Source organism: Crassostrea angulata, chromosome 2 (genome assembly GCF_025612915.1).
Source record: "Crassostrea angulata isolate pt1a10 chromosome 2, ASM2561291v2, whole genome shotgun sequence".
Classification (NCBI taxonomy): domain Eukaryota; kingdom Metazoa; phylum Mollusca; class Bivalvia; order Ostreida; family Ostreidae; genus Magallana; species Magallana angulata.
In genome coordinates this window covers 43081127-43095028 of record NC_069112.1, presented here as the reverse complement: position 1 = coordinate 43095028, position 13902 = coordinate 43081127, and the positions used below count along the sequence as shown (strand labels likewise).

General features: G+C 31.3%; 1 protein-coding gene and 1 pseudogene across 1 annotated transcript in view; one reads left to right on the top strand and one right to left on the bottom strand.

Moving 5' to 3' along the window:
* LOC128172400 (multiple epidermal growth factor-like domains protein 10) overlaps window positions 1-13902 on the top strand; it is a 63448-nt gene that overhangs the window by 25066 nt on the left and 24480 nt on the right. Inside the window, exon 4 of the mRNA XM_052838199.1 lies at window positions 10948-11082. Coding sequence (XP_052694159.1) covers window positions 10948-11082 — 135 coding nt within the window. The remainder of the gene's footprint in view (window positions 1-10947; window positions 11083-13902) is intronic.
* On the bottom strand, window positions 459-1288 carry LOC128172462 (uncharacterized; annotated as a pseudogene).

The following is a 13902-nucleotide window of genomic DNA, read 5'->3' as shown; positions in this document are numbered from 1 at the left end:
ACATAAATAATTTAAAAGAAAGTTTTTTTTTCAATTTTCATCAATAATGATTCTCAATACAGAAAAATGTCATTGGAGAATTTTTAGAGACTTCATACAACAGAGTATAATTGATAAACAGAATACTTAATTCCTCATCCTTTTGATTTTATCGATTTAATTCTTGAAAGTTTTTGAAGAGCTAAACTAAAGGATGCAAACTTATATGCACATTACTCTACTTGGGCAGTTGCAAATTACATTTGGTTCAAATTGTAGGGACTAGTTTTGTATTCAAATAACTCTGAGCAAAATATGAAAAAACTGAATTTCAAATGAGAGAATTTTTTTTGTAAAGTAATACAGTGATCAAATAGGCTAGCTCATCAATGGCATTACAAAAACACATCACATGATCACATTTTTATTATTAAACAATCGCTGAAAAATAATTCTTGTTTTTCTGTCTCTCCAATCTTTTAAAGCCCTATTAAAATCAAACTCTGTATTAGTTGGCCCTTCAATCATAACTCTCGTTAACTCGTCCACATGCTCTCCTGAGAGACGGCATCTCTATTTCGTGGTTATAAGAGTTTGAGTTAAATGACTTCTCGTTATCAGCAGTATTGATAGGATGACAAAGTGCTAACCCAGCCAGCTTTTGCATGTTTGGAAAGTCTTCAGAGTGATACTGGCATAAGATTCCATAGTGAGGCCATTGAGGATCGAGGATATTGTTGTGCTTTGACCACTCATTTCAGAGTCATCCATTCCGTCTTAAATAAAAACAAAAAAAAAACTTTGAAGTGAAGATTCTATTAATAAATAATATGTAACATAATTTATTTAAATTCGCTCAAAACCATTTTTTTAAATTTTTAAATATTGTACCATGGTTGCTTCAGTATTGACTATAGTTTCAGAAGTTACAGTAACCACTTCATTGGTATCTGGGTCCTTGTACAAATGGCACTGTTCTGAAACGTAGAGGATAGCGAGTTGTTGTACCTCTTCATTTCCCCACAGAGCAAATTCTGTATCATCCAGAAACCTGATTGGTCTGAGAGCTAACACAGACATGTACCGGAGAAAATCAGTTTCTGGGAACCTGGTGAAAAGATATTTTTCAATGTTTTAATACAATGATCTCAAATTCCTTGTATCCAAAAAACAAATATTAGAAAATGACCACTTTACCTCTGATTAATATTTTCGATTACAGCATCAATGAATTTCTTTTTCAAACTTTCAAATTCTGTTTTACAGGACATCTTTGAAACTTTATGGGTTTCTTTATAAAAACCATCTTTTAAATCATCAGACAGCTTTTGTAGAAATAATGGTTTGCCAGAAGGATTGGTGTCATTTTTCAGGTCACATAAGCTCTGAACACATTCATCCATGGAAATCTGCCAAATTTAGATTCAGAATAGTTAAACATAAATGACAATTTTAATGAAAACTTCTATAAAAGTTTTGAAAAACTAAATCTAAAGAGCAAGATCGATCACCAGACATGCATTTTAACAAATGTTACAGGCAGGTTAGCAAGCTTGCAGAGATTAACATGTAAGCATTAGAGCACAAGTTATATTTTAATTCGTCACTACTGCTTTCGTCAGTTAAGGTGGTAAGGTGAGGTGATCCCCTTAGCCCTTCTGTCGTGTCATTATTGATGGCATTGGGTATTGAATTGAGGAAATCATTGGCAGTATTATATGACGAAAAGTCTACATGTTTGTTGACATTCAAAGAATCAATGTCCGAAACCCCTATGTTGTTCAAATTTTGATAAGGCAATACCTTTTTTCGATAACCAGGAAACCGCTTTCATAGCAATTACTATGACTTTTTCCTCTGTTTTATGACCATTCTCGACTGGTTTTTTTTTTCAAGTTTTCCTGCTCTGTGGGGTCATTATTACCCTTTGATTGTCATTAGATGCTATATGCCTTGTAAGTGTGCTTGTTCGGAAATTGGTATTTCCTGTAGTAAAAATGTTTTGCATCCCAAACTGCTTACAATGTTTGCAAAACATTTTAGTTCCATCAAATTCCACCCACGGGTGCAAAGTTAGCAACTTGGACTGAAAATGACAAATATCGTTGCCGTTGGCTTCAGGAGTCAATGTCTTGGTCTGTTCTTTTAAATCAGAGACCTCTGCCGAGTCAGGAGATGAAAAAGTTTTTGTCGATTTATTTGTTGTTTTGGGTCAGTTGGACCAATACCAATCTTCGCCTTCGGAGGTGGGCAAGCGTCTGATTACAAAATTAGTAACTTGTACTTGTTTTGCTTCGAAATAAATAATCAAAGTTTTAATTAAAAAATCAATATTACGTATTAGAACATATTACATGCTGGAGTATATCTTTCAAATGTTTATTATTTAAATCATTACATATAATTTTAATAAATATAACTTACTCAGTATTTGGGGAAAACAATTCTAGCGTAATCTAAACGAAGGAAATATTCCGTGTTCAATTCCTATATTAGTCTTAATTAACCAGACGCTCTGCCGATGAAAAGAACATACGCAACTTTTAAGAGTATGATGGAAGGAAGTAACAGCCTGCTCAGATTCGTCACATGATCGGTCAAACTTCCCCAGTGTTCGTTTGAGTCAGCTTTATAATAGATCTACAGAACGGTCGTAAAATGCACCAAGATAAGAGTTTCGACCTACAGTTTTGCAGCTTAAGCGCCATATCTGTAAGACATGCGCAAGACTGACCCCTTTCCAATTTTTTAGTGCGTCATTTACAAATACTGTGCGGCAAAGGCGCAGCCCAAAGTGATCCCTATGTCCCTCAAAAGGAATTTAGTTTACACGACCATTAACAGGTTAGCTAGCCTGGCGAAAATAGGAAATTTCGTAGAATAAAGTTATCATTTATTCCATTTATCATTTTTTGGGCCTTCATATCCAGTGAGGATGAGGCCCCTGGAATGCCCAGTCGATCCTCAAAAGGTATTGGGTTTACACGACCATAAGCAGGCTTAGCTAGCCTGGCTAAAATAGTATATTTCGTATAATACAATTAAAATGCGATAACTTTAAAGGGACTGACTTACATCATGCATCCCATATTTGGGCCTCCATATTTGGTGAGGATAATGTCCTGGATATGTCCAAACGACCCTCAAAATGAGTTAGGTTTACACGACCATTAACAGGCTTTGCTAGCCTGGCGAAAATAGGAAATTTCGTAAAATACAGTTATAATGCGATATCTTTCAAGGGGTTGGGAAACGTCTGATGTTGAGTTATAACAACGGTTATAGAACATCGAAGTAATTGTTATACCTATGAGTGGTATGATGCATTAATACTCACGACAGAGGGATAAATCATGTATATTAATAAATAAAGCATGTATATTAATAAATAAAGCAAGACAAAGAACGAACAAACTTCAGTCTTAAAAAAAAAATATGGATTTTTCTCAATAGACTGCAATTAAAATTCTTAATTATTTTTTAAAAGGTCATAGCCCCCCCCCCCCCCCCCCCGTAAAAAAAAATAACTAAATTGACCTTATCATTCTCAAATTAATTACAAAAAATATAATTATAATCTTTCTTTCCAAATATAACGACTTCAAATAGTTTAAAAGGGCTTCAACTAAAGCATATTAAAAAAGCGTAACCCGCCTTAAACTGTTTATCTCTCAACAAATGAGCCTCAATCTTTGTGAAGTACACTCAAAACAAAGAGAAAAATATACCAAACTCAACAACCTGTTTGAATCACGTGTTTTTAAATTCTTGCGTGTGCCAATAACTACATTGTAGCGGCTTTTCAATACACACCCAACTTAAACGGTTAAGTGATCCCAGCGAAAGCAAACAGCACTTGAAGCGTCTAATGTTTATTTGCATTTACATTATTTTATCTTGGAGATACATAACGCATAAAGAAAAGAATACAGAACGTGTGTATGTACATATTATTTTTACCATTCACGAAGAAACGCGGACGTTACAACAAAAAAGGCAACCCCCACGTGAAAAAAATAAATAAATCGATACTTTGCTAATAAATTACAAAATGCATGCATCAGAATAACTGCACATATTTTTGGTATTTCAACAATGTGAGATGATGTCCGTTAGCTATAACTGAATCTAGCCTGCTACGTTATTGTTGTGAACGTATTTAAAAACCTACACTTTGCGATAAACCAGCCCAAAATAGGGAAAATGTAAGAAACGTGGTTGACACGCTTTTGCGGATGCAGGTTAATTGGAGTAAGAATCAAAATATATATTTGCAATGAAATGAGTTTAAAGGATTTAATATATTTAATGAGGACTTACTTTGAAGATACATATAAGTTAAATTTTGACAAGTGGTTCTTGAATTTTCTCATTTGCTAATTGCATGGTAGACTCAATTTCACCAATGTTTGTGTTTTAAAGCCCGATTTTCTTAATGCAATGAATAGGTTTTTTGTTACATATCTTAGAATGCACGGCCCAAATTACTCAGTCATGGCATTTTCTTCAAATAAAACATTCACTTAGTGTATCCATGTATCATGATCGGTTATGGTTGATTGCTATTGTTTGTGTTACTTTTTTTCATTTATCTAATTGACTGAGTCGCTGAATACAATGTGTTGTTATCGCTAGTCGTTGGTCGGTAATAAGAATGGCGGCTGTGAATCGGTATTTTTTTTTTTATCGAAAAGGAATCAAAACTCACTACAACATAAATACTTACGGCAAGTTAACCAGACATTGGACACATACCTGGGATCGGACAATGTTGGTCAAACATATTTAAATAAATGTTAATACGCTCATGGGTTGCTTCCTATAACCCTGGACTAGAACTTATGAACTTTATCATTATTAAGAATTTGACAGTCAAAATGACAGAGAAATAGGAATCGTAAAATGATGTCAAATACGCCATCATTGAAACTCTTGTTGGAAAGATTTTACATTATTTTGTTTGAATGTTGTGCATTTGATTGTGAATTAGTGAAAATGCACCCTCTATCTAAAATAATTTGAAAAAAAGTAAGATTTCAATCTTTATTTGATAAATATAAGAAGTATAAACAATTAATGTCAAGGTCTTTTTTGCTCCATATATTAATTTCACCCTGGATCGGACTCAAATTAAGCATGCATTGGACAGCTTTTTATGCATTGTTTTTTTTTTCCTGATAATTGGCATGTTTACTGCACATTCTTTGTTATAGACTTTGAATATTTAAAAAAATACGAAATGTTTAACAAAAAACATAAAATTCAGTTTTATGGATACTGCCTTTTTTAACCTATTTTCAATTGAGACAAACAATTTCTCCTTTCTCATTTTCTGCATGACTTTACTGATAACGCATAGTCTCTGTAGATGCTTGTACGATATATAACCCCTCATGATTATTATTCTTTTTAACAGAATCTCTAGTCTGAATTCCTGACAGTAGAATCGAGGATTTTCATTAGAACAAATCGAAAAAGCAATTGAACAAATTTAACTTCGAACCTCTGTATTTAAGCATTAAAACCAGAACGTATTGTTATTGTTAATTTCTCTTGTATAGCTGTCCGATTTGTGGTAAACATTGTCAAATCCATGGGTTATAGTTCAACACTTCATTAGTTTGCTTTAATCTTTAGGTTTCAACATGTTCACAATTTTTCTCAAATTTTTATGCAAGGAGAAATCTGTGACATTCAGAACAAATTTTATTAATTTATAAGAAAATTTCAAAGGTGTAAGATGCATGGTAAAATCACTCCAATATTTGAAATAAGTTTTTTGGGATTTTTATTTTTCCTTGTTTTTTCATATTCAAGGGTGCTTGTATAAAATGTTTAAAAGCACATCACCGGAGACTTCTCCAAATTCAGAACCCTTAAGTTCAAACTCCCAACCAGTTTTACAGTTTATGCTTATTGGCTATTTGTTTTAGATTTTTTATCATTTAAGTATTTTTATCATTTCCTGTCTAAAGTGTAACTGAGATACATATATACATAAGCCCTTAAACTTTGCAGCGTGTTGTTGAGCTTTACTCAATGTTTCTGCCGTTAGCAATGCTGTCAATGTTTTTATTGATGAGAGTGTCGGAGATCTCACTTGCTTATGGTGAGTTTACCTACATATAATGAAATCTAAATTTGTAATATTAAAAAGATCGTATACACATGTACATGTATAATTTGGTACTTCTTTTGTAAGACATAACATTTTAGTTAACGCAGTACTGTTAAAGCTTACATGTACTATGAAAATTTCAACGGATTAAAATGTTCATAAAACGATTCATTTGTTATTACAAACTATTACTTTATAGTTATTTTATCATGATATTAATTTGTCATTACAAAATACAGCATAATAAATGACACTTAGTGTGACACTTATTGCTGTTCCCTAAATAGACAGTCACTTGATATACCTTGTTATTCTCTGGAATGTATGGTCATAAACAATTTTAAATGTCAATACCTTCTTTTCAATTGAAAATTAAAATAATTCTTAAATTCTTCTCATAATGAAGATTAAAAAATGCTGCTGCTTTGTATGGAGGTAATCTTTTATTAGAAACAAAAAAATATTTTCTTATTTTAGGAACTATTTAAGGTCAATATAAAAAAAAGATTAATACAAATAAAAATACATTTATTAATATATAGATAGAGTAATTCACATAAAAACAATATTTTTTGATCCATTCAGAATATCTAAGCTTTTATCCAAATTTCATTTATAAGAATACAACAAGACAGTAGGTTTGAAAAACAATCAAAGAAAAAAAAAAGAAATAATCATTTATAAGTAAATGCTAGTTTTGATATAACCTATCAAACATACAATGTAATTGAATACTGTTTACGTGTGGTTTTGTGTTTTGATAGTTAATGTTGCCCTCTACAAGCCAACATACATGCATTATCCATTGATACCTGGTAACGACACATATGAAGCTAGTAACGCGGTGGATGGACGTAAATCTGACCTGAGTGCTGATGGAGGGCAATGTGCTATATCAAATCTAACAAACACAAGCACCACCCTGTGGGTGAACTTGACCAGCATTTACAGTATTCATCACATCACCAGCTACTTCCCGATGGGCAGCGTTAAAGGTACACAAAGTCCCAGTGATATTAATGTGAAAAATTATAGTTACTATTATGGTAATAACTGTTGAGATTTTGATTATAACATAGGATCAAGCTCTGTATTCAGTCATATGAATGTTTACTGAACGTTTTGGAAAGCTACCTTTCATTAACCTTTCAATTACATATTGTTTTACTAAATGACACGGTTTCACATTGTGTTTTATGTATGTTGGGAAATTATTATCGGAACGTTTTTTGTTCTTGGTTTTAGTGTAATAGAAAGTGCAATATTCTAACTGGCATAATGCATATAATGAACAATAGCATAAAATGGATCACACAGGCTTGAGAACGGTCACTGATAACTGCATACTAAGACATGCATACTACTCGGACCCATAGATTAATTGTTCTTTTGATACGTTTGGACAGAAACAAGCAAATTCAAAACGGTAGTGATCAAGTGATAATCTCATAGCCGTGAGGGTATGGGATGCTTCTTTCGGGTGTTTTTATATGTGATTAGAACGGTTTTATTTTTTAAAGGTTGTACGATTTAATAAATGTAGTCCTATCTTAAATTTAAACAAGGCATTTCTATTTATTTCAATAATATAATTCCTTCGGCATTTGTTTTGATGATAATCAAATTACCATATTCATGATTGCTGTACATAACAATCTCTATATTAACTATATTTATAAAATTGTTGTTCAATATTTCAAACACACAATATAATATAAACAGTGAAGTTACGAAGTGCCTTGTATGGTTAACATACGATATCATATTTTTATTTATTAAATAATTGAATAGTAGATGATTATGTCAGATAAATGATTGCATCAGAGTTAACCACTTACGACTATGTTCAAAATTGAAATTGATTATGGCGGTGTTATTTCTTTCAAAACCAAAACTTGGAACTACGTTCTCATGTTTTATGTGGATGCATGTGCGAAACCATTTTGATTTGTAAAATGACGGACACTTGGAATTGCGTGATTTGCACCGACAAGGATGTAGTTGATATTAAACAATAATGTAACCAATGCTCTGAAATCAATTATTTGATCTTTTTAAACTTAAAATATTGTAACACCTTTCACAGGTTCCTGGTTTAGTTTTTCGAATATAGAATATCACAACCGTGGGTTTTCTGTGTATGTCTCCAATACCACGGACAGATCACAAGGAACGTTATGTTTCAACGACAACAACTTCACAAGAAACCCAAAAGAATCTGTCTTAACAACAAACTGTTATGTCCATGGACAATATGTCATCTACTACAACGAGAGACTACCAGGAGTTGTCTACCATGAGTTTTTAAAATATGTTCTGATCGTTCTTTGTGAAGTAGAGGTGTACGGTGAGTGTTTTGTATACCGGTAATAGTATCAATATCTTGACACTTTTAACTTTTAACATTTATAGCAGTGAAACGTATAATATATATTTTTTAACTAAACCAAATGTAATAATAAAGAAGTGTAAAGTTTTATAGGGTGTTACGCATGTAAGTTAAGGCAACTTCATGCTTAATGATCGTGAATATTACGGTCATTTTAAAATGCACAACAATGACAAAACGTAATATCAAATGAATGTGTTCATTTTAGTATTGTAGTTGTATTTCAGAGTCTTTGAAAATGTTTTGTCATGGTATAACGTGCCAGTTGAAAAAATAACTTCTTCATTCTTCAAAAAATCATTCAGTGTAAGACTGAATCAAAATTTATTACTTTTTTATGATTTTTCGATCAGCAATTAGTTCAAATTAATTATTTATAATGTTAAAGCATTTAAGCTTTTTGCATAAAATAAATATTGTTATTATTTATCGTTAACCCTTTTAATTTCTTCTATTTCATTAAAAATACAATTTTTTAACAGCAAATAGCCATATGATTATAGCAGCACTTTTGAAGTATTTGTGGTCATAAGGTTTTTAAAATTGCAAATACATATTATTAATTAATTGCCTTTATGTACACACTGACAGAGGAAATGCCGGTCAAACCATATAAATGTTTATCCGCTTACCTTGCTGGAAAAATAAAATATCCACGTCCATTGTATACTAATTATATTTCACCGACAAGCATTTAAATCTGGGAAACTGTATTAAATAAGTTTTATATTAACATTGTTTATACTGCATGCCGATGATTTGTCATTCGACATCGATCTTATCTATCAAACATGCTTGTGACCTCATCTAAGAAAATGACACGTAACAGGGAAATATTAAAGACATATTTATTTAGATATATTCAACAGAGAGATTGAAGATATATTTATTCAATACACTCTTATGTGACAGTTCACGCCTGCAGTTTGTATAATTTGGACAAGAGTAAACAATAGCAGGTCTCTTGAATTAAAAAGACGTCGTTATACCTAATGTGACGTCATATTGATTTGAGAATTTTTTACCCAATCGGTTTGTTGAAAGTTGCCTTTACAAACCTGCATAGCGTGAACACTTTTTCAACAAAAACGTTTATTGGAGGTGGACTAAATTCAAATTACTTAATTGTTTTCAGTAAATAACAAAAACAATTTCGTTAAAAGCGTGCAGTTGTTAAAAAAAAGAAAATAGTATGTGCAAAACAGTTTGTATGTGGTATCTTATATTAAGGTGTCCGATCCATATTAGGGCCAAATTTTTCCAACCTTGAATATGCATCATGTATTTAATACTTTGATATTTATTTAAAACATTTAAGATTAGAAAAAGATTTATCGAGAGAAATTTTCGAACAAACTATAAACTAAGCAGTAATTATTTAATAAAGATTGCATGAAGGTCTACGGAGACAAGCACATTTTTTGAAATAAAAGGTAATTACTATAAAAAAAGGGCTTTGGTGGAACGATTTTTTTTATCATTAGGAATACAAAAACTATTGAAAATAAATTATAAATTGTGTAGTTTTTTTAGTACTATTTTTTGTAGAATAAAAGCAAAGGGGACAACTCCTCAAAAAAGGAACAGATCATTTATTAGAACGAATTCCACACTTACATATTGATACTTAAATAGGAAAATTATGTCCATGTTTACTGAGTATTAGGCTCATACATATTTATTATGCACCAAGATTCATTGAATCTGGGGCTATTATGGATCGGATACTTTAATTATTTTTTATGATAAAATTACTGAAATAAAGAATGTACATGTATGTATGTATCCGTATTGGTAACACTATTAATTTTATTGTGATTACAAATCATATTGTAGTGCTTTTAAAAATACGACTGTTGTTTTTATGGTTTACGGATATTTTGTCATTACTCATATATATTTACGTGCATACGCATATGCATAATGACTCGATTTATTGCAGGAAATTGAAATCAATACAATTTAAAAGAACATCTATTTATCTGGCATTAAAATCTGATTACGTTATGTACAATCAAATAATTGACCCGCTACTTATTTACTTTGTCGCTAAACAAGAATCTGAAGAAATACCGCTTGACGTCACCTTCTGGTTTACTTTATTCAGAACCATCCATTCGTCGGTTCTATTACTTAGCTGCATATTTCAAAAGATATGCCAATGCAAAATCCTGAGGGCATCTAATATCAACGTTTGCTCCGTCTCTAGCTCGCTGACACCAAAGGGTTTAAAACCTTGTGCCAACCATTTGTCCGACGACTCCATTTTAATTTTGTTACCCGAAAAAAAAAGTTCTTAAAAGCTCTGGATGACTAGAATAACTCAAGAATATTCATAAATAGATGTTCACCAGAAGGAGACTTCAAATTGGATTTTTTCAAATCACCGGGTAGCATACGAAAGGAGTAAATCGAGGATCTTTTTTTAAATGAGATTTTCTGTCATGAATAATAATTGCAGGTTGTCCAACAACTGGATATTACGGATCTAACTGCTCCATTCCCTGTTCAGACGTTAACTGTCAGTACTGCCACATAGAGACGGGCACCTGTCAGGGTTGTAAACCTGGGTACCAAGGTCATCGCTGTGAACTAGGTACATCGTTTTCTATGAATGTATTATCAATGTTCTTTTTTTCTTATTTGTAATTCATATTCTTTGACAAGTTGCTAAAACACCACTTAAACACATTGTACACTGTATATAGGAAATCTTCTGACTACTTACACTTTATACAGAGTTTGCAACCGTATTGTTGCTTCAATGTGTTGAAAGAAATGGGACATAGGAAGCTGGCACATGGGTATGCTTAAACAAAAATCTACTTAAAAACAAAACAAAAACAAAAACCTTTAATAAAACCTTCCAACTATGAGATAATTAAAACAAGAACAATTATTATAATATAAAACCTTGCAATCATGAGATGACATGAACCAAAACAAAAACGAAAAAAAACCAACAAATAGACAAAACATAAAATTTAAAAAAAAAATGTGTAAACATAATTTGAAAAAAAAAAAATCGGTGATTTTTATCAAACTACAATTCTTATTCCTCTGGGATAATCGAATTTCTTCCTAAAGATCTTGGATGAAATTTCAATTCATAATTCAACGTAAAGCATATAACCAATCCAATTTGGAACTGTTTAAATCCTTTGTGTGACAACTGTAATTGATTTTTAATATAGTTTATACATGGTCAGTATAATTAATACGGGTGAAAGCAGAATTCGACCTGTACATTGAATTTACTGATATGATATAAACAACATCAGGTAATCTGTAAAACATGTACCAAAATATATTATAGTTATACACACGCAAACGAAGTTTAGGGGTTATATTGGTTTCATCCTGTCCCTCTGTCCGGCTGTTCGTCTGTCTGTCTGTCTGTCTGTCCGTCTGTCTATAGACGCAACTTTGTCCCCCCTATAGCATTTTTGGGAGTTGATTTTATTCCGAAGCATTGTTTTTTTTAAGAAAACTTATTTATAAATACCATGAAAATATTAAGATTTTAAATTGTACAAAAAGTATAGATATGTTTTAAAGTCGTATGTATTCCTACGCTAGAGTTCAATGTAGTCTCGTTCAAACAGACGCTTGGCTGTTTCCGTCAATATCCGACAAAACAGAGTCTATCTTGCTTGTCGTAGATAAACGTAGACAGTCGAGCGTTTGGTTGAACAAGACAAGAGTTCAATCTTGCCTGGATCCATATAATTTCTCAGAAATATTTCGATTACTGATACTAATTGCCATGCAATTTCACATATCGTTGATTTTGAATAAATGATATTCGATAAAATCAACTCCAGTCAGTACTTCAATACTTTGATTTACTACTTTATGGAACAGTCTGAAAATGTGTACATATGTTGATCACCATCTGCAAATGTGCACCTGCAATTATTTTAAGATTAGGCAAGATTTTATGACAGTTTTCATTTTCCTTATTCTATATATTGTACACTGATGTTGAAAAGTAAGGGAGGTAATCCTTACAGATTTTATTAATTAATTGATAGTATTAAAACACTCTAATATATTTTTATATAAATACATCTAGATGGAGGTTTTTTTGTCTTTATGTCTTAACTAAATTTATTTTTTTTCAACTGACAATGCATTTTTTTGTTTGTCAATGATAAATTCTTAGGAGCTAATAAGAACATCAAAGACAAGTGTGGTTGAATTTATTTGTCCCATGGGAGCCATTATCTAAGCCATGGTTTAGATGGATCATGTGTTTAGTGAAAATTGATTATCTGTAAAATGGGAGGTGATTTGGGCTATTTTAAAACTGTTTAATGTAAACCAAAAGTTATTATTAATTAATAAAGAAGTTAACTATTTTTAGATGTTGTTTAAATGTATAAGTCAAGCAAATTGATGAAGTGACCCTATAGGGCATCAATGTAAATGAAATTCAAAATTATTGATATGATTGTAGTGTTTTGACAATTTAAAAATTGTTTGTAATATTAAATTTTCTTTTTTACATATCTTTACATAGAATGGTAATTATGGTAATGTTTTGGGAGTTTATTAAATTTAACAAGCTCATCAAAGAAAATCATTGTCCTATGGGATAAATTTTCTGATATGGAGTTCCATTGTACCACAGGAGAAAGTGGGGAAAATTTGAAACAACTAATTGCATCTGTCAAGACTTTTATTAGAAAGAGATTCAAACAGAAGAGCATTGCTTGGCTACTTGTATTTCCATTTACTGCAAAGGGAGGGGTTATTGTCATTTTGTTGGGTTTTCTTTAAATCAATTAAATAAAAAAAAAAGTCATCAGATACATTTTGTAAATGTATTACTGTTATACATATGCATTTAAAGTGAAATTCTGACAATTTTGATTTTAATTTTTTGTTAACAATTCTAGCATTTTTTTATTTGTATGTGTTCCAAACCTTTATTATTAAATTCACTTTTTTGTCTCCATTTGAAATTAGCCTTACGGGGGTATTAGTCCCATTAGGACAGTTCTAGTTTCTTCTGTATTTTCTGTTTATCATATATTATAAAATGTGTTACCATGTTGTTTTTGTTACACGTTTCATAAAGGGTTCAATACGTAATACAAATGTACCAACATATTGGAAATTTGTTTTGTTGAAATTTCCTAAATTCGACCTACGTTTTAAATGTGTTCTTGATACCTTTTGCATAAAAAATACGATTTATCAATATGCTATGTTACATTCCTTATATATACATTGTAATTAAAGTTTCAGCATTTATGAGGTGCATTGGACAACGATTTCAACATGCACAATCTTTTTATAAAATTTATTGATTAGATTTAATTATTATGATTGTAGCAGAAACTGAACTGTCCGCTTAAGTTTCACTTTTCTTAAAATCAAAATAAAATCGAAATAATCTTGATCTTTCCTA